At 45.9% G+C, this 22126-nt stretch overlaps 4 protein-coding genes across 7 annotated transcripts; 2 read left to right on the forward strand and 2 right to left on the reverse strand.

Annotated features, from left to right (window-relative positions):
• The first annotated feature begins 261 nt into the window (after positions 1-261).
• Positions 262-7197, forward strand: gdi2 (GDP dissociation inhibitor 2). Its single transcript, XM_067254670.1, has 11 exons — positions 262-390; positions 4252-4359; positions 4631-4730; positions 5019-5153; positions 5317-5515; positions 5670-5801; positions 5931-6030; positions 6137-6308; positions 6428-6572; positions 6681-6735; positions 6883-7197. Exons 1-11 carry the CDS (start codon positions 346-348, stop codon positions 7036-7038), a joined length of 1347 nt encoding a protein of 448 aa, XP_067110771.1. The 5' UTR covers positions 262-345; the 3' UTR covers positions 7039-7197.
• Positions 7198-8441: 1244 nt separating this feature from the next.
• asb13a.1 (ankyrin repeat and SOCS box containing 13a, tandem duplicate 1) lies at positions 8442-10000 on the forward strand. Of its 3 annotated transcripts, none has more exons than XM_067254376.1 (6): positions 8442-8562; positions 8721-8908; positions 8990-9146; positions 9243-9377; positions 9449-9640; positions 9757-10000. In XM_067254376.1, exons 1-6 carry the CDS (start codon positions 8517-8519, stop codon positions 9903-9905), a joined length of 867 nt encoding a protein of 288 aa, XP_067110477.1. In that variant the 5' UTR covers positions 8442-8516; the 3' UTR covers positions 9906-10000. The 3 variants fall into 3 exon arrangements, with proteins under 3 accessions (XP_067110477.1, XP_067110478.1, XP_067110476.1); XM_067254377.1 differs by having other exon boundaries at positions 9782-10000; XM_067254375.1 differs by having other exon boundaries at positions 8990-9377; positions 9782-10000.
• A 98-nt stretch (positions 10001-10098) lies between these two features.
• helb (helicase (DNA) B) lies at positions 10099-16810 on the reverse strand. The gene is made up of 13 exons (XM_067254373.1): positions 16463-16810; positions 15973-16332; positions 15487-15755; positions 14319-15338; positions 14002-14179; positions 13672-13813; positions 12705-12838; positions 12497-12581; positions 12297-12356; positions 11986-12205; positions 11678-11833; positions 10901-11527; positions 10099-10784 (listed from the first exon to the last, which is right to left on the reverse strand). The coding sequence occupies exons 1-13, from the start codon at positions 16668-16670 to the stop codon at positions 10683-10685; spliced, it is 3561 nt and encodes a 1186-aa protein (XP_067110474.1). The 5' UTR covers positions 16671-16810; the 3' UTR covers positions 10099-10682.
• Positions 16811-18339: 1529 nt separating this feature from the next.
• irak3 (interleukin-1 receptor-associated kinase 3) lies at positions 18340-21931 on the reverse strand. 2 transcript variants are annotated; one of them, XM_067254749.1, is made up of 12 exons: positions 21766-21931; positions 21443-21622; positions 21118-21188; positions 20931-20985; positions 20417-20562; positions 20242-20306; positions 20021-20135; positions 19757-19875; positions 19370-19568; positions 19217-19279; positions 18925-19092; positions 18340-18820 (listed from the first exon to the last, which is right to left on the reverse strand). In XM_067254749.1, the coding sequence occupies exons 1-12, from the start codon at positions 21881-21883 to the stop codon at positions 18380-18382; spliced, it is 1740 nt and encodes a 579-aa protein (XP_067110850.1). In that variant the 5' UTR covers positions 21884-21931; the 3' UTR covers positions 18340-18379. The 2 variants fall into 2 exon arrangements, with proteins under 2 accessions (XP_067110850.1, XP_067110849.1); XM_067254748.1 differs by having other exon boundaries at positions 20417-20568; positions 21766-21917.
• Positions 21932-22126: the final 195 nt, after the last annotated feature.

A 22126-nucleotide genomic window follows, 5' to 3' on the forward strand; every position in this document is an offset into this window, starting at 1 on the left:
CCTACCCTTTGCTGTTTGTAAATGATATTTTAAGGCTGTCATTCAGGCAAGACTTCGGGTAGCTATGGTAACTCTGGACAAGTGCGTATGAAAATGCGACACTATAAGAGCAGTACACAGTTCTGTATTCTAAAGACAACTGTGGTAATAATAATGTTAGTAATAATGTCACTAAATAAACATTCAGTACTTCCAGCTCCCCATTATGTCCAGAACGTAACTCCTCCCATGTCGCGGGAGGAGGAACCGCTTGACGTTGAACCGCAGCCCCTTTCATTTCTAGCTTTGCTGATCTCCATTTTCTTCAGCCGATATTCAGGAAAAGAGGAGCTAAGACTTTGAAAAATGAATGAAGAATACGACGTTATCGTTCTGGGGACTGGACTGACGGTGAGGACGAAGAAATGCTACCATTTACCTTCATTTATGAGATTAACAACCTATTCCAATGCAAGTTGGGTGCAGCTCACTTGACTTGTCTTGAGCTGGACAGTTGCGAGCTAGCTATGCTAGCAAGCTAATTGCTATGCTAGAATCTAAAAGGCTTTTTGGCAACATTCAGGCGGGGCCTATAACACACTGCTAACTGTAAACCTGATTGTCATACAACGTAGCTAGCGAGATATCTTAGACAACGGTCTATCGAATGAGCTTTGCTTATAATATATCCGAGGTACAAACATTGTTGACAAACAGGTTGTATCACTAATAAAAAAACGATACCAGTTAGCTAGCTAGTAATATTGCAAGCTAGGTCTACTTGTCACTCTAGCTCGGGGCCAGTGCTAGTACAAGCTTTGTTCATTCGAGAAATAATGCTAACGTGTCATTTGGCCAGTTACACGTTCCTAATGTTGAAGTAGACTACCAGCTGTACACCTGTTGTCAATGGGTTTTGGTAGCTAAGTAGTTGACACTTTATGATAGCATTTTACACTATTAGGGATTTGTTTCTGTTCTTTTTTTTTGTCTAGCTACAGTAGCAAGCGAACGTTGATAAACAGCCTCAGCCCACACACAGGCATGGGGTGTGGAGATTCTTATTCACCCGATCAAGTTGGCAAACTGGAAGTACTGTAAGAAATGGCAGCTTGGTTTGTTTGCCGACTTTATTTTGCTGACTACTTACAATCTTGTTTACATTTAGCTTATTGATCTCGTAGATAATTGCATTTCCGTAATTCATAAATAAATCTGCCGTAGCTAGGTTGCAAGGAAGAGATTCGCAATATCCGCGTAGATTGCTGTCTGCGCACGTTCAACTGAGTGAATTTCAAGTACCATCACATGCATTGGCAGATTGAAGGAGGCTATTTCATTGTGACTTTTGACTATCTTTTATATTTAACCCTATTTGAATTTATATTCCTAAGTGACTTATTGGTAGCTTGTATTGTTTTACGAGCTTAACTCGTAAAACTGTTGCACTTAGTGAAGACAGCATGACAGGAACAACTCGTGACGGAATTAGGTGGCTAGCCCTAGCTACTGAACATAGTTCATTGGTTCTACATTGTTTAGATCTCACTTTATGCCAAGGCATCAGAGCTAAAAATTACTAGAGCTAAAAATTAGGCCAGGTTAAAAAGTTCAAGTTTTTTTAATGTTGAAAAAGCGACACAAAATAAACTGCAACTAGCCTAGTAGGCCTCAAACACTGGTGCTCGAACGTCAACGACGTGTGTCACATTAAGGGATACTGAGCAAGGTAGTTCCACATTTCTGCCAGTAAAAGTAGAAAATCAGTCTTTTGTGGCCATAATGTTTTGTGCTGTCCACTTCCAGCAGGATATGACGGTCAGGAAGGTTTGAGTTGTTTAGCTCGAGTCAAATCTCGGGGGGTTGGCAGCTAAGCAGAAAGGGGCTGGGTTAAGGGTGGGTAACTCATGTGTTGTGTGCAAATGGGTGTGGTGAAGACATTGACTACTTTCAGTTCCTCTATATCAATATGGTAGTTCAGTAAAATTCAGACAAATTGTTGTCCAAAAAATTGGATACATCACATATGTTAAGTTAGACATAATAGACAGGCCTGGTTAATCAGCATTTGGGGATGGACAGGACTAATAGAGCAGGTGGCTGGGGAGGAAGGTAATGCCCATCTGGCCTAGACTAAGATTGTGGGAAGAAAAAGCATTCATGTTGCTTCAGTCAACTTTCACGCAAATCTAAATGGTGTTATCCAAGTAGTCCTCCTCACTGTCAAGCAGATGGTGATTCAACATCCTCTCTCCCAATGCAGAGCCCCTGTCAGACAGTGTGGTACCAACCAGAGCTTTGAAAATCACAGCCTAACTCATGAAAGAGTTTTGGAAACTGCCAAGATGGCACAGTCAGTCTTTCCATACCTACGTGAGGGCTTTCATGTGACACAGCCTTTTGAACTTCAGTCGCCCAACACAACTCAGTGCTCAAAGTAGGCATCAAACACACACACACCAGTCAGTCCCTCATCATAAACCCACCTGCTTTTATATAACCCTGGTTTTAAAGGTTGAACTATGACATTTTTTTTTACCCTCATTTAGGCTTGTATTGAGTATTTTATCGACTGGAGTGTCTGACTTCTGAATTAGTACGTTGTCCTCCCTCGGGACATAGGCTGCATGACTGACAGTGTGGTGACTGTGCAGTGCCTGCCTCAGTATTTCAGAGCCCATATTTACTGTATGTAAGCACCAGCAAGGCAGCTTCGGTCCCATGCCACTCGAATGGACTAATGATGACGAATCACAATTAAGTCTTCCCAACAATTATGCACACCCATAATTGATCTCCAATGTGTTTTTAATGGTCCCTCAAACCATAACGAGCCACTGGCACTTACCCTGCACTGTTGAGAGCACAATATGTGTTGCGTGAACCTTATTGCACGGAAATACAGTAGCGTGGCCTATAGAATCAGAGAGTATTGTTAAAAGCACTATTAGCCTTACAAGCTAACACAAGTGTTTTTTTCTTAACTCCAAATTCAATGAAGCGTGTATAGTGCCACATTATTTGGGCTATATGATGTCATCCTTAGTTGGGCCTTTGGCCTTGTTTGTCCCCATTTGCACAAGATACTTTCCTGCCAACCCTTTCCTTTTATGACAATATTATTCAGATCTCATTACTGCATTGAACTTGGAAAGTTCGTAGAACAAGGAACACATATCCATTTTGTTGTCAGGGCTGCTTTGGAATTGGTGATGTCATGGTCATACTACGACTGTAGCTCAATCTTTCTGGCACTTTCCACTAAATGTTTTCTGAATAAAGTCCACAGAATCACATGATGTAGCCAGCCGTGTTTTTTTTTTTTTTTTTTTTTGCTGCTCCTACAAACCGACTGGCGTAATCGTATTAGGGCCTTTGGTCAGTTGAAATTCCAGAGTCACTTAGCCTACGTGCACGTTTTCCTTTTCAAGCACCAGGTCGTACTCTTCACTGAAACCTGCTGCCATGACAGAAGAACTCTAACCCTACCTCAGCACTACTGGGAGACATGACAGCAATGTGATGATGGGGCAGACCTTCTCATCTAAATTCCCTCCTTCTAATGGAGCGTGATTTCAGCTGGATGCTTGTAGCTAGCCTACTCTCTCTCTCTCTCTCTCTCTGTCTCTGTCTCTGTCTCTCTGTGTCTGTCTCTGTAGTTTGTGGTTGCACTTACTGTAAAAAGGCTGTTTCTCCCCTAGTAGACAGACAGAGAATGCTAAATGGTGTCCTCTCTTCTACTTTTTGGAGTTCTTCCCTAGTGGAAATATTAACCAGCCCGGAAGTCTTGTAATAATGAACTGTAACTCCCACCTGTGCACCTCCTTAAATGTGACCAGCAGACATTTCTGGCTATGCTGGGTCACTGGCTGCAACCGCATAAGTCCAGTGAATCTCAAAAACCATGTATTGTTTTCCTCTATCCTCTACACTTTGTTTGCTGTAATTCTAGAGCCCTGGCCAAGTTTTAACAGGGCTGGTTGAGGCCCACACCAACCACAGTCAGTTATCAGATCAAAACATGAAAAGACAGAGCCTAGCCAGACAGGGACCACATTCATGACTCAAACCACAAGGGTGACAAAGCCTTAATGGTTTGCACTGTGATTTTAAACTGGCCTGTGTCAAATGGCATTTAGTGCAGTTTGTAACTAGCACAAGACCTTTATTGGCCAAGTCCCTTTGTCCTTTGATACAACTACAGCTTTGATAACTCGATTGTTTTGACGTTGTTTTTAGTTTGTGCCGCTCAAAATGTCTGTCGTCCAATAGGAATGCATCCTGTCGGGGATCATGTCAGTGAAGGGGAAGAAGGTTCTGCACATGGACCGTAACTCCTACTACGGGGCCGAGAGCGCCTCCATCACGCCCCTGGAGGACGTAAGTCAACATCTGACCTGCCCTGCCTCAGCCAAGAATTGCTACACTTAACTGGCAGTTGGCACATCCTGTTAGATCTGCTACATTCCTCTAATGTCTTTTTCTAGAAATGTCTAACACACAGAGGCTATCATCAGGGCCAACTCAGTCCTAATATCCTTCCCAGTTGACCAGAGCACATGATCAATTAATTGTCTGTGTGACTTCCATTATGTGCGCTGCTTGGCAAGTAGTTGTGTATGAACAACAACGTCGATGGTTTTGCTCGTAGCTCTACAAGCGCTTCAGCATTCCAGGGAGCCCGCCAGACTCCATGGGGAAAGGCCGTGACTGGAATGTTGACCTCATCCCCAAGTTCCTCATGGCCAACGGTAAAAACATGCTACCACGAATCACTCCCACCTCCCCGTACTCTTCTTGAGACTCATCACTTATGTTGACTCTCAGAGGATATATGAGAGGATATATATTCAGTGCCTGGCGGGGTCAGAGTGTAATTTCTTACTGTGCTTTTAGCTGTGATTGCCATTCAAACAAGAGGCCCAATGCTCCACCAGATGTATTTGATGTTTTCAGGAGAGGACAAATGATTAGAAATTAAACAGAAGGTGTTGAAACGGTGAGTGTTTGTTAACGCCTCCGGTCTTTAACCTGTTCAGGCCAGCTGGTCCGCATGCTGCTGATCACACAGGTCACACGCTACCTGGACTTCAAGGTGATTGAGGGCAGCTTTGTCTACAAGAAGGGAAGCATCTACAAAGTCCCCTCCACCGAGACTGAGGCTCTGGCATCCAGTGAGTCCAGGGGGCACTGTGGGAAGGGGGGGGGGGGTGCTGGGTTTTGTAGTTTTTCTTCTCCACTTTCACCTGTGTCATGTTGTCACAACAACATTTGCTGTAGCCAAAATGTACTCGATTTGTAAACGCAGTCGTTTTCGATGACTGTTCTCCCTCGAAGGTCTGATGGGGCTGTTTGAGAAACGACGCTTCCGGAAGTTCCTGGTGTTCGTCGCCAACTTTGACGAGAACGACCCCAAGACCATGGAGGGCGTGGACCCCAAAAAGACAACAATGAGAGACGTGTTCAAGAAGTTCGACCTGGGACAGGACGTCATCGACTTCACCGGCCACTCTCTCGCCCTCTACCGCACAGACGAGTGAGTACCCAGGAGCACCAGAGCATCACAGAAAGATGGTTTAATCCCAAACCAGTTTGATGCCCTGAAATATCTCTAAATAGTACTATGACCGCCTTGTTGGACACTGTCTGGGATCATGAGTAATTGTGCTTTCTCTTCCTTACCCACTCAGATACCTGGACCAGCCCTGCATGGACGCGATAAACCGGATCAAGCTATACAGCGAGTCCCTGGCCAGATATGGCAAGAGCCCCTACCTTTACCCCCTCTACGGCCTGGGAGAACTGCCTCAAGGGTTTGCCAGGTAACACCTCCTCCTCTCAACCTGCTGGTGTCATTACCAACAGAGCTCATAGAGGGTTGTGAATGTCCACTCGCTATGGGAGTGTTGAGCTTTTGAGTTTGCAACTTCAATCCCCCTGTTTCCTCTCAGATTAAGTGCCATCTACGGAGGGACCTACATGCTGAACAAGCCCATCGAGGAGATCGTCATGGAGAACGGGAAGGTGGTGGGAGTCAAGTCTGAGGGAGAGGTAAGGGCCAACTCGCACATCTGACGACTGGATGGAAGGCGACCGCTTGTGTAGCAACAGCCTCCGGTGGAGACTTAAGCTCTGACGTGTCAAATCTGTCTCCCAGATCGCACGCTGCAAGCAGCTGATCTGTGACCCCAGCTACATCATGGACCGCGCCACCAAGGTGGGTCAGGTGATGCGGGTCATCTGCATCATGAACCACCCCATCAAGAACACCAGCGATGCCAACTCCTGTCAGATCATCATCCCCCAGAACCAGGTCAACAGGAAGCACGGTGAGTCAGCAATGTCATCGAGGCACGATGGCCCCACATACAGCGCGCTGATGGAAAGCGGATCAGAGGATTCGCCCTAAGTCGTCGACTCAAACGGGGTTGTTTCTCTCTCACCGCAGACATCTACGTGTGCATGGTCTCCTTCGCACACAACGTGGCCGCCCAGGGCAAGTACGTGGCCATCGTGAGCACCACGGTGGAGACCGACGACCCCGAGAAGGAGATCAAACCAGCCCTGGACCTGCTGGAGCCTGTCGAGCAGAAGTACGTACCGTATGAGTCCCATGTGGGTGCTTTGTGCTCATGATTGTCAGCTGTCCAGAGATGCCATCTATGCCGGTGTGTTTAACCCTGCGTTTAATATCCATGTAGGTTTGTGAGTATCAGCGATCAGTACGCACCAACTGATCCCGGGGCTGACAGCCAGGTAGGGGTCCATAACCTTTTGGAGGTTTTGTGTACAGGTTCTTCAACCGTAGCAAAACATTCCTCTTGCATCCCTCACTCCCCCCCCCCCCCCCATTCAGTTTAAACCCATTTTAAACAAGTGTATTTTTTTATTTTTTTATCACAGATTTTCATCTCCCGTACCTATGACGCAACAACTCACTTTGAGACCACCTGCGACGACATCAAGGACATCTACAAGCGGATGACGGGGACAGACTTTGACTTTGCCGAGATGGAGCGCAAGAAGAACGACATCTTCGGCGACGCTGCTGACCAGTAGAGAAAACGAGTCTGCCACACTCCTGAATATCAATTAATGTCGCTGACAACGAAAATCTTAAAGGAAAAAAAAAAAAGAGAAAAAAAAAGAAAAAAAAGTCAAAGATGGGCTGTCGGATGATACAAGTATATGTTTTGCCCATCAAGGAAGTTCATGATATAGAGTTATATTATAGCATTGCTGGAAAGGGGACAGGGTGGAAGTTATGCTTTTTATAACCACGTTCAGACAAATATTGCACTGAATACTGGTTAATACCCTTAATTTTTACTCATCATGTAACCACAGTCCGCCTCGGCTAGGCGAGGGATACATAGTCCAAAGATGCCAAATCAATTGATCAGTCACATACAAAACATCACCACAGATTTGTAATTTTAGTTGTGGGTTAAAAAAAATCTATTTGTGTTAATGTGCTGAAAGAGTTACCATGTAAAAGCATAAGTGTTTGGGAGCTGTGGAATATGAACAGTTGTGTCTTGTTATCGTCTAAACGAGTGTGGTTGTTTTTTTGGGAGGAAGTAGGGGAGTGGCTTGGCTTCTTCCATTTGTACTCCAGCAGTTATTCCTACCAAGCTAGCATAGCACACTTACTCCGCAAACACCAACAAACTGTGTGAGGAGTTAATACTTCAGTAACCAGCTTAAATGAATAACAGTATCTGGGATGCCTGGTGGTCATGGGGGACTATTTTGTTGTATTTTTGTATTGTCTCTCATCTCCAATCTTAGCCCAGTCCTGGGCAAGGCATTATGCTATTCTTAAGCCAAGCCACTAGGCGAGTGTAGTCCAGCAAAAAAAGCAAACTTCCTGTTCCTGTTTGCAGCAGCTTGAGTAACTACAATGTATCAGAGGAGACATATTTCCTTTTACTTAAAGATGAAAAGATCCAAGCTGTGCAAAGCAGGTTGGGGAATATGTGATAACGTTGACTGTAATTGCTTTAGAAGGACCAAATGTCTACTATGGCAGTATTGATATGACAAGGGCCGTGTAATAATGTCACCATTGTTTTAAAAGATTATGAAACATATTGGGCCCAAATGATTTCTGTACTGCAAAGTAAATAAAGTTGTGAAAAAATACACAATTGTTTGGCTGGGCTGTGGAGTTCTGTTGGATTTACCTTAATGCAATCATTTGAAAATAATACTGTTGTGGTTATGCTTTGTTCGTTGTTCAAACTTCTTCATTGTCTGTTTTATTATGTCGACATTGCAATAACCTGCCTGTCACAACGACCTTTGCACAGTGCATGAGTTACTCATTGACAATCGCTCGTATCCAATACCCTTAATTCGCAGCAGCTGTATCATGTTGAACTACAACCCCCACAATCCCCTCACTTGCTCCCAGACTTCCCCGTATCATAACAGTTCTCACATGGACCCGTGTTTCTATAAATACAGGTAGCACACTTACTGTGTTCTGCCGCGTGTCGTTTATTTGTCGAGTTACCCAAGGCTCTTCCTCTAAAATGACGGATTTAACAGCGGCTCGTCGAACATTTTTTGGCGATATTGGTAAGTGAGATGTGAAATGTAGGCTACGTCTGATTTGTAAATTAGATGACTGATAGCTGATACATTCGTTTGGTTTTGGTCTAAAACAATGACAATGCACACCGTATGATGGAGTTCATTACACACACGTTTGTGCAATTATTTTTTTTTTACATAAGGGTTTTGGGCTGACCGAACAGCGTTGCATGAGGCCGCGTCACTCGGCAGGGCCCTGCAACTGAAGCAGCTAATAGACAGTGGAGAGTGTGTAAACACGGTGACAGTGGATAACATCACTCCACTCCACGACGCCTGCATTCAAGGACAGCCTAACTGTGCTCGTCTACTGCTTAACGCAGGTGCTCAGGTGAGAGAACTGAGAACAGCCAATTAAAAGTCATCCATCTCTTTCTGACCAACACTTTTCAGCCCTTCTCCTCTATCCCAGGTGGACGTGAGGACCATCCATGGAAGCACACCTCTCTGTAATGCCTGCGCTGCAGGAAATATGGAGTGTGCAAAGATGCTGCTTGACCATGGAGCCAAAGTCAACCCTTCCCTCACAGCTCTGACAGCCTCCCCTCTACACGAGGCTTGCATCCGTGGTAATCCAGCACAGTGCAGAAACGGAACCTACAGCTCAGATTGTAAGAATAAGAATGTAAAGAAAGGGGGAAAAAAGTATCTTTTTTTATGTTCAGGTAATGCAGACTTGGTGAGACTACTCATAACCAATGGAGCCCTGCTGGAAGCTTATGATATCCACTTTGGGAACCCTCTTCACACTGCATGTGCTAAGGGACATGTGGACTGTGCCCAGGTCCTGCTCAATGCAGGTAAGGGTGACAGTGAGTAACTGTAGGAGGACAAAATATGACTGTCTCAAGCACGTTTTTTTCTTACCAAGGCGCCAAGGTGAACGCAACCAAGTTCCATGAGACGGCCCTCCACCACGCAGCCCGAGTGGAGATGGTGGACATGATCGAGCTGCTGGTGCAGTTTGGGGGCAAAGTGTACGCCAGAGATAACCAAGAACAAAAACCTATAGACTACACCGAGCCTGGGTCTCCCTCTGAAGTCTGCTTCAAGTTTTATGAAAGTAAGTCACACTCCTCCATTTAAACAATTCGACCAGCACCACCAAGAATAAATACCACATAGCAAGTCATGGTAATACTGAGCATTGATGCCCTGGGTTTGGTTGCTATGAGCCAGGGGCACGTCTGTCCTCTGACTGCAGGTACGCCCCTAAGTCTACAGCAGCTTTCCAGAATCGTTTTACGGTCCAAGATGGGCACCAGGGCTCAGGAGGTCGTAGGTCAACTGGACATATGTCACCTCATCAGAAGCTACCTTCTCTATGAGTTATAATGTTAGACTCCAGTCATGCACCTCTATGGACAATCCTCAGGGAGAAACATGTCTATGTCTTAAAATAAAAGGAAGTCAGTGTGTGAGAGATGAGATGTGTGCAAAGCTACTCCTGAATTGCTAATCATCCCAAACACTGGCTCAAGTGTTTTCAAAGTTGACATAGTGTAAACACAAGGTGGGAGTTTGGAAAATACCAACTGTATTGTTTGGACGTGTAGGATGTTTAATGTAGGAAAGGACTAAGTAAATACATTTTTGTTAACCGAAATGCATGTTGTCAAACAGTAATTATCATTGTACCTCTTCTGGCATACTGAGCTAAATCACACTTTCACCATAAAATGATTTAAGGCCAAATTAAATAGATATTCTATTACAAAAATCTTAAAGAAAAACACAATTCATTAATACAGTGCAGTATGTGATACATAGACTATAGGGATTATGGTTCAGCAAACTACATTTGCTTGAAAGTGATTCCATTGATTATGCTTCATTAAACCATGTTTTTTAACCCATTAATTAAAAATGATCTTTCTTTTAACTGTTAGCTTGCAGCATTTGTTATTTAAAATGTACATGTAACCATGAGTGTTACATTTGGCATGAATATAAAAGGCATATATACATTTTTGGTTAAATTAAAGGCACAAACTTTTTTTAGTTCATATTTCTCCCCTCAAAAAGCCTATTAAACTCATACGAGAAGGCCAGTCACATGGATATTCAAACATGTTCCTTCTGAATAAAAATCTTTCAATGTGCACTCAATCAGAGGGAGGATCTTGGAACAGCCTCTTCCCCTTAGGTGTGTGGAGGGTGAGCTCCTGCAGGCTGGAACAGCCAAGTGGCGACTCCATTGGCTCTGCCTAAAATGGTGACAAAGCAACAGGACTGGTCATCAACAACACCCAACCCAAAGAGTTGAACTGGGTCATTCCTTCTGGTAACTTCTGCCAGTATATCAGTGTGTTACTAAACTCACCTTGAGTTGTTTCCTAGGGGTGCAGCTGTCTAGTGGGCTGAGAATCCTTTTGCTGCAAGGCGAACCTCGAGTCAGAGCAGTGCCAACGTGGCCATCATTTCTAGCACAGTTAGCCTCTGATGTGATGTCATCAGCGTTTAACTCCCCAGAGTGGTCGTCAGAGCTGTTCATAGATGACCAGGAGTACGTCTCGGTAAAAATCATGTCATCTCGAAGACACATGTCTGAAGCTTCCTCTTTCTTAACTGCAACCGATTCACCATCCCGCGAAAGGCTTTTGGATATGACAGGTGTAGACTGGACGAAAAGTGCTCTGGAGGAAATGGGCTTTTGTGAGGACCGAGGGGTGGACTGTGTAGGCCCAAAGCCAGGGGCCGGTGTGCCTGGCTGGGGATGGCTGGACCCGGGTTGACTGGGAAGGGTCTGTCCCGCCAGTAGCTCCTTGACCAGCCCCTGAAGCCTTGTGTTGCGTTGGATGACCGGGGCTTTGATGGCAAACTGTATGCCTCCCTTGTGAGCCACAACATACACCCGCTTCTGTCCCCTGGTCACCGCTGTGTACACGTGCTTCCAGGTCTGAGCTTTGCCGTCTCCCAGCACATACACAACGGTCTCTGTTTCCGAGCCCTAAGATGGGGGAGAGGGAAGGGCAAAAAAAAAGAAACATTTTCGACCACAAGTGATTCAGCTGGTGTATGGACTGCTTTGTCACAAGAAAGCGATCGTCTAGGATCTGTGTGTGTGTGTGTGGTGTGTGTCGGAGAGAGGGGGGGGAACCTGGAAGGTGTGTATGGTTCTAGCCCAGGCGTGCTGCAGCCTGCACTCTTTCTGCAGCTCTCTGTAGGACGCGGTCACAACCCGGTCGTCACAATCCCTCAAGGTCAGGTAGCGCGTCTTCCTGCGGCGCCTGCCGACCTCCTCCTTAGTGACGTCCTGCCAATCGCAGTGAAGGAACAAGGGGAACAATCATCGCCTCGGGCCAGCTGGAGTACCGCCCTCCGTCCGTTATCGGTTGAGTTCAAGTGCGTGACGGGAGAAGCCCGACGTGTGTTTGTGTTGGTGCACGCTTCCCTCCTTCCCCCCACCTGCTCGATGAAGAATATCTCTCCGTTGCAGAGGCGCAGCTTGTTCTTGTCCGCCCGTTTCTGCTCCTCGTCCCCTCCGTCCGCGTTCATCGCAGTGCTGCTGGGCCAGCTCTCTCTCTCTGCTCCGGCTTGGGCCTCTTCATCCTCGTTGTTGACGTAGCCGTTCTTGGTGCAGCAGACTTTATCCCCGGGTTGAAACACCACTCTGTTCTTGTGGTTTCTGTTGATGGGGAATGGCTCTGGTCTTGTGTTGCTAATGCCATCATGGTACAGTAGCAGAATGGTAACACATGCAGTAGCAGTTTACTTACTTGGTGAGGTGGTCGCAGTAGTGCTTACAGCAAAGATCATTGATCATGGCGCACTCCTTCCTACAACAGAAGGTATTGGTACACATTGAGGACCAGAAATGTCCAGCAATGAAAGTGGTTTAAAAAACAAGAGGCAGTGCATTGTCCCTTGTCTTTCTGTAGTTCAATGCAACCCGTGATAATCTGCAAGGTTCTGGTACCTTCTAAAAGCGATGAACTGAGACGTCTCATGAACCTGCAGCCCGGGAGCTTCTGCCAGCAGCCGTTTGATGGTATTGGGCAGCTCTGAAACAGCATTCTGAATCAAGTCTTGATACACCACGTATATTTGCCTGCATGTGACATACTAAAGATGAATTGACACCATATGTTTATGAGGTACTGTGTTTCCCCCGACTCCCTGCTCACCATCAGGATCATTGGGTAGAAGAATGAGGATGAAGCTCTTGTCCGCCGAGGGCATGGTGCAGGGCTCACTCAGGTCCACAGTGGCATCAAAGTCCAAAGGACGAAAGAAACCTCTCATGCCCATGTCTGAGATTCTGCAACGCAGAAGAAGCCTAGTTCAAACGGGTCCTGCTCAGGTCCAGCTTTGAAAATGCCGTGGTTTATTGATTATAGGGTTGATTATTGATTACAGGTAGGCAGGCATGTGGGGTATTCAGTGGTGAGGAAGAAGGCCTAGGTTTGGGCTGTGTTATTGTTATGATTCCAAGAATCATAACGCATGGCTCCCTAGGACAGGGAAGAGGGAAGTTGCCAAGGGAACACTCCTACTTGAAGGCCTCGTGTTTGGGTTACGACTGATTCTGGGATTTGTGTTCACTCATGGGAAGACGTTAGGGCTAAGAGTGGCAGGTCAAGCTGAGGGGTAAGGAGAGGCACACATGTCGGTCTCATTGAGGGGGATGCACATTGGCTGAGTAAAAGGGGGTGAACTTGGCGTTGGGAAGAAAAGGGAACCTAGAGAGAGGTATTGAGTGGACATTAGAGACAGTGAGTGCGCACGCATGTTGGCTTTATTGAAGACAGGTTGGCCTTGGCCAACGTGGGAAGAAACATCTAGAAACAACATGTTGCAGGGCGGGAGATTTTCCTCATATCAGGCTATATAATGGGTTGTGTCTTGTGTGCAAGTGCTTTTTGTGTCTTACTGTACCACGTGCTGCATTGCTGAATAAACCATCAAGCCACCTTGACTTAGAAAGATATTATGTCTGACTATTTTTGACTAAAATCCTTAGAAAAACCCTACAAAAACACTACTGACTTTTTAAACAGCTTTCACGAGTGAGAAAATGAGATTTCACTTTTCATGAAATCATGTGGATTATACTAGTATATCAACAACGAAATCACGTTAAACAATGTTTACCGTCCAGAGTTTTTGACAATGAGCTCAGACTCAGCCCTGTGATTGGTCCTCATCTCTATCGCATACTTGGCCAGCGTCAGACTGTGGAACAGGTCGTGGAGAGTGTTCCCCGGCATGATGCTGGGAAGCTGCCTCACATCCCCTGCACACCATGAAGTGCCACATAGGACAGGATGGGCCATGGGGAGAGAGGGGGGGATCGAGAGAAAAGGAGAGAACGTGAAAGTGGAGAAGTTGAGTGAGAGCAACACAAAGAGAGGGAAAGAGATAAACGGAAAATGAAGATAAACCTGGTCCTGAGAAAGAGAGGTATTTGATGTTTGAGCTCACCCAGGAGGATGAACTTCCTGAGCCTGGCGTGTTTGGTCAGCATGGTGAGAATGGAGTGGAGCAGCATCACACACACCAGGCTGCCCTCGTCCACCACCAGGACACGCACCGATGCAAACTTCCAGTTTTCGGGCTGCCCGCTCTCATCCTTCTTCGCTTTCATGAAACTCCACATCACCTGTGAAGACGCGGAACTCTTAACAGTCATAACGGGGCACATGGAGCAAGTAAATACACTCCCTTAACAGCGAATACACTCTCTAAACAGACAACTATATGGGTTCAGTGTCCCTTCTCGACACCTCTGCCCTCCTCACCTGATGCAGGGTGAAGGCGGTGAAGCAGGTTTTCTTGGTCAACATGGCGGCAGCTCTGCCCGTGGGAGCGGTGAGCAGGACCTCGTCTTTAGCCTGTATGGACGATCCGTCAGCAGCCTCCTCCTTCACCTGCGCCTCCTGGGGCCCCAGGAGGCCGGGCCCCAGATCCTGCCAGCTCTCCGAGCCCTGGTCGTCGTTCTCGTAGTCTGCGCAGGCCCTTTCCACCTCCTCCCTCTCGTGGCTCTGCTGCTGCTGCATGGCAGCCTTGAACACCAGGCTGACCACCGTGGTCTTGCCGCAACCGCCCTTCCCGCTGATGATCGTCACGGGGTTGGCACAGATCATCTCGGCCGCCCGCACCTGGTCTGGGTCGAGCTCCACGGCGGCCTGGTTCTGGTCGGCGTCGGGGTCCTGTTTGATGTGGGCCATGGGTAAAAAGTCGGTTTCTGTACCTGCAGAACATTCAACTTTGGCAGTGGAGTGTGCAGAGGCAGCAGCAACAGCCACTCTGTCAATTTCAGTCAAGTTCCGTTTTTCTGTCGCAGCTGGCTCTGCGCCCGATTCCTCTCCACCACCAGAACCCACCGCATCCCCCGCACCTCCCTTCCTCTTCCTCTCCTCTGCAGCGGCGCGCAGCACCCTCCTAACGTCCAACGGGATGCGCCAGGGCTCGCCCTCCACCAGGGCGCCAAGGCAGTCGTTGATGCCCTTCTCGTAGGAGAACAGGTTCCTGATCGCCACCTTCTGGCGGTCAGACTTGAGCACCCCCTGCTCCTTCAGGAAGTGTACGGCGTTCCACACCCCTTCTTCATCAGCCAGGCCGACCTTTTGACGCAGGTCCTGGCACAGGGGCTTGATGTCCATGTAGGTGCTTCCTGTTCTGTAGCAGTAACTCTTCAGATAGTCGTAGACACGAAGGGCGTTGCGCTGCAGGTCGGGGATCTGCCAGAGCAGCCGGCATTCATCGAAGGCCCTGAGCTGAGCCTCACAACGGATCAGCTTCAACTCTTTAGACATGACCTGCGTAGGAAAGGGAAGTGAGGATTAAAAACAGTGAAACTTTCAGGTTTAACACTATACGTTTGTTGATTTCCCAGCATGCCTTAGTTTGAATACAGATGAACTGTGAGAGACCGGCATGCATTAAGTTCACACAGTGCAGTCTTACATAGCTGAAGCCCAACTTCCAAACATCAGTTTTTATCATCTCTTCCAGTTTGGCCAGTAAACTGAGGTCCACTTCCTCCTCCCCTTCCTCCTCCTCTTCGTCCTCCTCCTCTTCTGCTACCTGTGGGGCTTGTGTCATCTGGGTGGTAGGTTGCCTTTCATTCCCCTTGCCCTTGCCTAGCAGGTCAGTGAAATGTCCTGGGAGCAGTGAGGGCAGGTACTGCATGACTAGAGGATACAGGGCTGCCGCCTGCACTCGCTTCCCTGCAACTGAGAACACAAGCTGAGCATCACTGTTTGAGCCCTCAATATCACTAAACACCTGGGTTCTGGATGTTATCCTGGTTTTGTGGAGACCGAAGGGAGAGTAAGGTAATGGTAACAGAATGGTACTCTAAAAAGAGGTATAGTTCATGTTAGGTTACCAACTAAGGTTATGTTTAGGTGGACATAAAATGGAATGGGTGCATGGCTCCTATACACACACCTGAGTTGATGACCAAGTTTTTAATCTGCTGCGCCACTGCTCTGTTTATCTCGTCATTCTCAAACTCAGTCAGGACCTCCAGGAGGTTAGGGAATCCGATGTTTTTTTCACTGGGGAGCCACTGAAAGAACTGGTTAACAAACTCTGCCGTTATGTCACAGGCAGTCATGAAAAGAGACAATATCGATTTCTCTTCTTCTCTGTTCAGATCAGTGCGCAACTTGTAGCTGGGGTTACCCTTCAAGACCATCTTTTTTCTGCGTTGTTGTGCCGTGCATGTGATCTCCCACCAAGGGTCCCTCAGGGCGAAACATCCCTCTACTCTTAATTTATTTACAGACTGTAGGTCCTGGAATTCAACTGGAGCAAAGATATGAACAAAACAGGGATCACGTAGTGTTCGCAATACGATGTAGCTAATCAAACCGTTTTTATTTGAAGAGGCAGCCCAAGGCTAAGGGAAACTGGGGTGATAAATTACAATACTAACCTTCCGTCTTTGCAGGTATAGATGAATTGAACATGTGTCCTCCAGAACTAACGTTGAGCATTTCTTTCATATCCAGGAATTCTGGCTGCTTTTCTTCCTCATCTTCACCAGAATCAGAATCTGCATCTCCTGCCCTTACAACTTTCTTTTCGGGTAAAATGTAACCTTTCAAGTTGACAACTCCCAAAGGAGTTCCTAAACTACACATGTTATCTATATTGTATTGTACCTGCAACTAGCTAACTTTGCGCGGTCTGTAATTGACGCAAACATATTCGAAAATATAAAAGGAAGTGTTTCTTCTTCTTTCCACACAAAGCGAACAGATACAACACTGTCGCCCCCTGCAAACCAGCCATGTCTTAGTCTGTTTTTTCTTATTTGGGTTCGGTTCCAGGCATAGCCAGAGCCTGTCTACGGGTTAGGGCTGTCCCTTTTAGACATTCTCTGGCATAGCCATAATAGAGATTGCATCTCACTGGGAGACGCCTACACCGCCACCTACTGTGCTGGAGACATGTACGGCCTGCCCTATCTCCTCCACAACAGACCACTTCCTTAAGAAAGCCAATACCCTTCACACCCTTCCCTCCTCTCACTAAGTTTCCATCTCCATCCAACCTCTCTGACCTGGGAGTCAGGTGGCTGAGCGGTTAGGGAAGCGGGCTTGTAATCAGAAGGTTGCCAGTTCGATTCCTGGCCGTGCCAGATGACGTTGTGTCCTTGGGCAAGGCACTTCACCCTACTTGCCTCGGGGAGAATGTCCCTGTACTTACTGTAAGTCGCTCTGGATAAGAGCGTCTGCTAAATGACTAAATGTAAAATGTAAAACCTCTCATATAACCTTCCCTGTCTATATCATATCACAATACATCAACACATGCTCCAAGGTCTACTCCACCACTTAGCATCACACAATCCTGTACCATGCATTCCCCTAACCCAAATGTTGCATTCAGTCCTAAACACCCTATATCAGCCCTATTCCACACCTCAACCCCACAATCAAGGCCATCAAGTCGGCAGTATATACACTGATTGATGCATCATTAGACAAGCCAGGCATGGTTCACAGCCACGGTGATATGAAAAGGTTGATTTAATACAGTATATGGTGCAGAGGCAGACTTAAATTTTTTCACAGGGACTGATTTATCCAAATATAAATAGGGCCTATCACATATAAATGTTATACATTTCAGCTTTGTTCATACTACAATCTAAAAAACACAACTATCTAAAATCACAATCATGGACAGCATAAAAAAGTGATTAAGTAACAAATAAAGAACAAACATTTGCATGTTAATGAAGCTTAATTTCAAAGTCATCCGTGATTTCTACTATGGGTGGGCAGATTGGTAGTTTTGATATTACCAATACTAAGTCTGTTTTTGAGTGTCAGTTCATTGGGTCAACAGGATTGACTCCTAAAATCAAGATATGTCTCTCTATTCTTCTTTGTACCCATTTCAAAGCTGTCTGCAATTGTCTTTGCTGTAACACCCACCCTTAATTACTGTGACATTCAGTGTACGCAATAAAATAAAAATTCTAAGATGAGATCACACTTCCTGTTTTGCTCATGAATCACCATGGTGACATAGAGGGGAACTTCTTGGTTTAGAACCGGCCTCTGATGTACACGTAAATCCTGGTCCTCAGTTCCTCTGTGATTAATTTTTTTTACAACTCCCTGAGCAGCTCGTGCCACTTAAAACAGAGGCACTCCAAACGGATAATCGTGGTTACATAATATAACAACTTTGTATTTGCTTAGTGAGGAAGAACAAAAGTTAAAATGCCCTTCAGAATTCATAAAATGTGCTTTTTTGTGTGTGTTTTTTTTGATCATACGTTCAAAAACAAAACTAGGGGGTTTCAAAACGACATTTAATGATTGCCGTGAAGTACGTCTCAGTGGCAGGAAGTGAACCCGTTGGCCCTGCAGTCTTCGCAGCTCAACCCCTCTACCTCGGAGGAGCAGCAGCACTGCACGGGCCAGCTACGGTACAGGTCCACTGGCTCTGGCCCTCTCTGCAGGCTCTGAGTCGGAGGAATCACTGCTTCCCCTTGTGACTGATCGCTTGAAGAGATACTGCCAGATTTCTCGCCGCTGTTTATATAGGTCACCTCTGATTGGCTACACTCACAAGGCCGGGACTTGGGACTGGGGTCGTCTGCGTCTGGAGCAGGCTGTGGGATGGCTGCAGCGTAGCTGTGCTGCTCGTCATCTTCCACGGGCACACTGGGACAAGAGTCATGTTCCGGCAGCCCAGACGCACTCCCGTCTAGGGTGTGAGGCTGGTCTTCAGGGGGGCATGGGAGGGGAAGAAGCTGGCTCAACACCTCTAAAACCTGGGGACAAATGCAGGGCAAAATCAATCCCTGCTTACTTGGTGTGAGCTTTAAGAGAGCATGTTTGCTGACTAGTTGGTTCCCGTATTCCCAGGCTAACACACCGCCGTCATTTTGGGTCTGCTGCGGGGTCGGCTGCAGGTGCACTCCAGGGCTAGGCGCATCAAACAGAGGGAGACTGCGTGGGGCCAGGGGCCAGCCCTCTGGTCCAGGTGCTGCAGACACGAATCCACACTCCCACTGTCCTCCATCTCCCCACTCAGGACGTCTCTCTGAAAAAGAGATTGAGAAAAAATTGACAACAGCCCAGGTGTTCCATTGAATTTTTTCGTAGTTGAATATATCACACTGCTGAGTTAGTGACAACAAAAACGTGTAATGCGTTACGTCTCTTACCAGCAGGGTCTGTTTAGGAGACTCCTGTATAGCCTTGAGTCCTGTAATTGTTTCCATGATGACCTAAGGGACAAATAATATTCATAAGACTTTATTTTCCCAAAACCTCTTGAATCAGAAAAAGAATGCAGTCGTTAAATGACTCCAACTCACTATTCCAAAGCTGTAAACGTCCAGACTGACGGACAGCTTGCCGTCACGTATGTACTCCTCAGGCAGGTATCCTAAGTTGCTGTGGGAACTCATCTCCATGGTGATGGTGCAGCCCTGATTGACGGAGTGTGGTCGGAGGCGAGCCGTTGTAAAATCGGACAGCTTGGGTCGCAGACCTTCATCCAGCAGGATGTTTGCACTGTGGGGAGAGACAAAACTCTTAAGAACTAGGTCTGAAAACATAATAGGACTTTGTGTTAGTCCTATTCAGCGCAAATATAAAATGTCAGTGCTATAACAGTGACAGGTTGACTATTAGGTTGACCCTTTATGACAACAATCATCTTCCATTCACCTAAGGGGGAGATGCTGAAGGGCTAAGCCTACCTAGTGATGTTCCCACAGATGACAGTGCAAGGCTGTGCTGTGTGCAGATAGTGCACAGCCTTCGCCGTTCCTTTGATGATGTCCAGACGTTCCGGCCAAAACAGAGGAGGCTCAATGCTCTGTGGGGACACAACAAAGGGGGACACCACACATCATGAAACACAGATGTACATTCAAAACAGCGTTCCCTTTACACTGTAGCCCATTTGGCCGTGTGTTTTTCTTTCATGAATGATTGATAAGTGATGCTGATGTTGAACTCACCAGGTCATGTAGTCTAATAGAGAGTGATCTGTTTGGGAGGTAGGGGTAGACCAGACAGTACTTGTCCCCTTCAGAGAAGCAAGCCAACAACTCTAAGATGTTGGGATGCTGGTAGCTTAAAGGAAGACATTCAGTTTATGAAACTCATAACCGTGTGGATTGCAGATAAGAAAAACATACCCGTAGATCTGTTTACAAGGAAATATATTTTTGCAACATACAGGTGGTGGACCTCCATCTCTTTTCTGAACGAGTCCCACAGATCCCTCCATGAGGCCTTCTGTGTCTGGGTTAGGATTTGAAAAAAAAGGAACACAAATTTGAGCCAATTTAAACCACACCTTAGTAAACAAGCTTGGTTTCATACTTCTGCATTTGAGGAGATGTTTTTTTTACCTGTTTAAAGAGCTTGACTGCAAAGGTTTCATTTCCCTTTACTGCTCTGTATATTTCTGAAAAGTTGCCCTCTGCTATCTTCATGTCGTGGTGAAAGTTTCTGGTCCCCTCTACCACATCTGAGTAAGTGATCACATGCCTACCTTCTGTAGCTTAGGAGTCGAAGACAAAACACATTCAACAAACACAGTGAAGTTATGTATGATTTGTATGATTTGTACTCAATTCATATAAAGTCCCACATCCTCATTGTCCCTACAAACCACTCAAGAGAAAGTTGAGTGAATTCATGTGATTAAAATGATCCCCACACTTTCTGATACAAAACCTAGTGAGTAAAAGTGATTGTGGATATTTCCTCAGATATAGCCCAAGTTAACTGCAGGATGTAACATGTGTGAGGTGTGAAGAGTCAGATTGAAACCATCTCATGGTGTAAAAAGCTGGTCTAAATCAATGAACACATTATATTATACTATATTAACAAAAATAAAAACACACAACTTTAACATACCTCCAATTGGCACATGAGTTCCAGGTTTGGTATATACACTGTCTGTTGCTTGTGGCTGGACAAAAGAAGCAAAAAATAATTCGATTCGAATTAATGAACAGAAATAGGATCATTACAATCCACATGTCTGTCATTGGCCGGATCCATTTCAACACTACAGTAATGTGGTGTTAGCTTAGTTTGTTACCATAGGCATCTCAGATGATGATTGTGGGTCTGTTGCGTTTCGTCCATCACTGTAAGATGAGTACTTTGAGTCTGAAAATATATTTAAATCAGTCACCCTTTCAAAAAATAAACTAACCCTATGGCAGCAACCATTTTAACCACAGCAACTGTTTGTTGACACTAGCTAGTTCACGCACAATAAGAGGAACTTGATGTAGTGAAAAGGAACATCGTACATGCGTCCTAACTACTAAGTACTAACTGAACTAGACACAATTCCTAACAGAATGGCCTGATTCAATAAGAAACGGAATGATAATGGTAAGGCTACAATGTAGTCTCACCAGGCTGAAAAAGCTGCAGAGCTCTTAGGTGTCCCATTTGCAACAGCACACGCTGAAGATCCGCCACGGTAGTATTCTGTTGAGCCCAAGCCCAGATAAGTTCACGCGTAGGGCTCTTTCCCGTAGCCTCAATCCTTTCTGCGCGACGAACATCTAGCCAACTTGGTACAATATGTGCAGCTGTATTGTAGATATCAAGTTATTAGGTTTCTTATATCTACAGAAATGTGTTTTAAAGTGGGCCGGATGGTTTACACAAACGTTTCCTTGATTGTAATCGCATGTTTGGGTAACCCCAAATAATGTTTTTTTTTGTTTCTTACCTAAACCACGCCATCCAAGACTGTCATCTCCACTGTCGATTATCTTACAAAATGTTTCGATAAGAGCCGGGGGAACGTCGTACAAAAAGGTAGCGTTATCCATCTTCTCTTTGAACATGCATGTAAAGTTTGTCTAGTTACATTTTGAAGCAAAGTCCTGTGGTAGTACAACCTATTGCTGAATAGTGGAAATACCCGGGGTCCTCCTCCGCCACTATGCGTAATCAGTAGGCGGAGATGTAGGCTTGCGAGTAGCCAGTTACGTTGCATCGTATTGAAAACAAAAATAGCACCTTTTTAGGATTAGTGAGATAAGATCAACCCTTTCCAAAAAATTATCTTTACTAATTGTCAGTTTCAT

Source organism: Osmerus mordax, chromosome 17, assembly GCF_038355195.1.
Source record: "Osmerus mordax isolate fOsmMor3 chromosome 17, fOsmMor3.pri, whole genome shotgun sequence".
Taxonomy (NCBI): Eukaryota; Metazoa; Chordata; class Actinopteri; order Osmeriformes; family Osmeridae; genus Osmerus; species Osmerus mordax.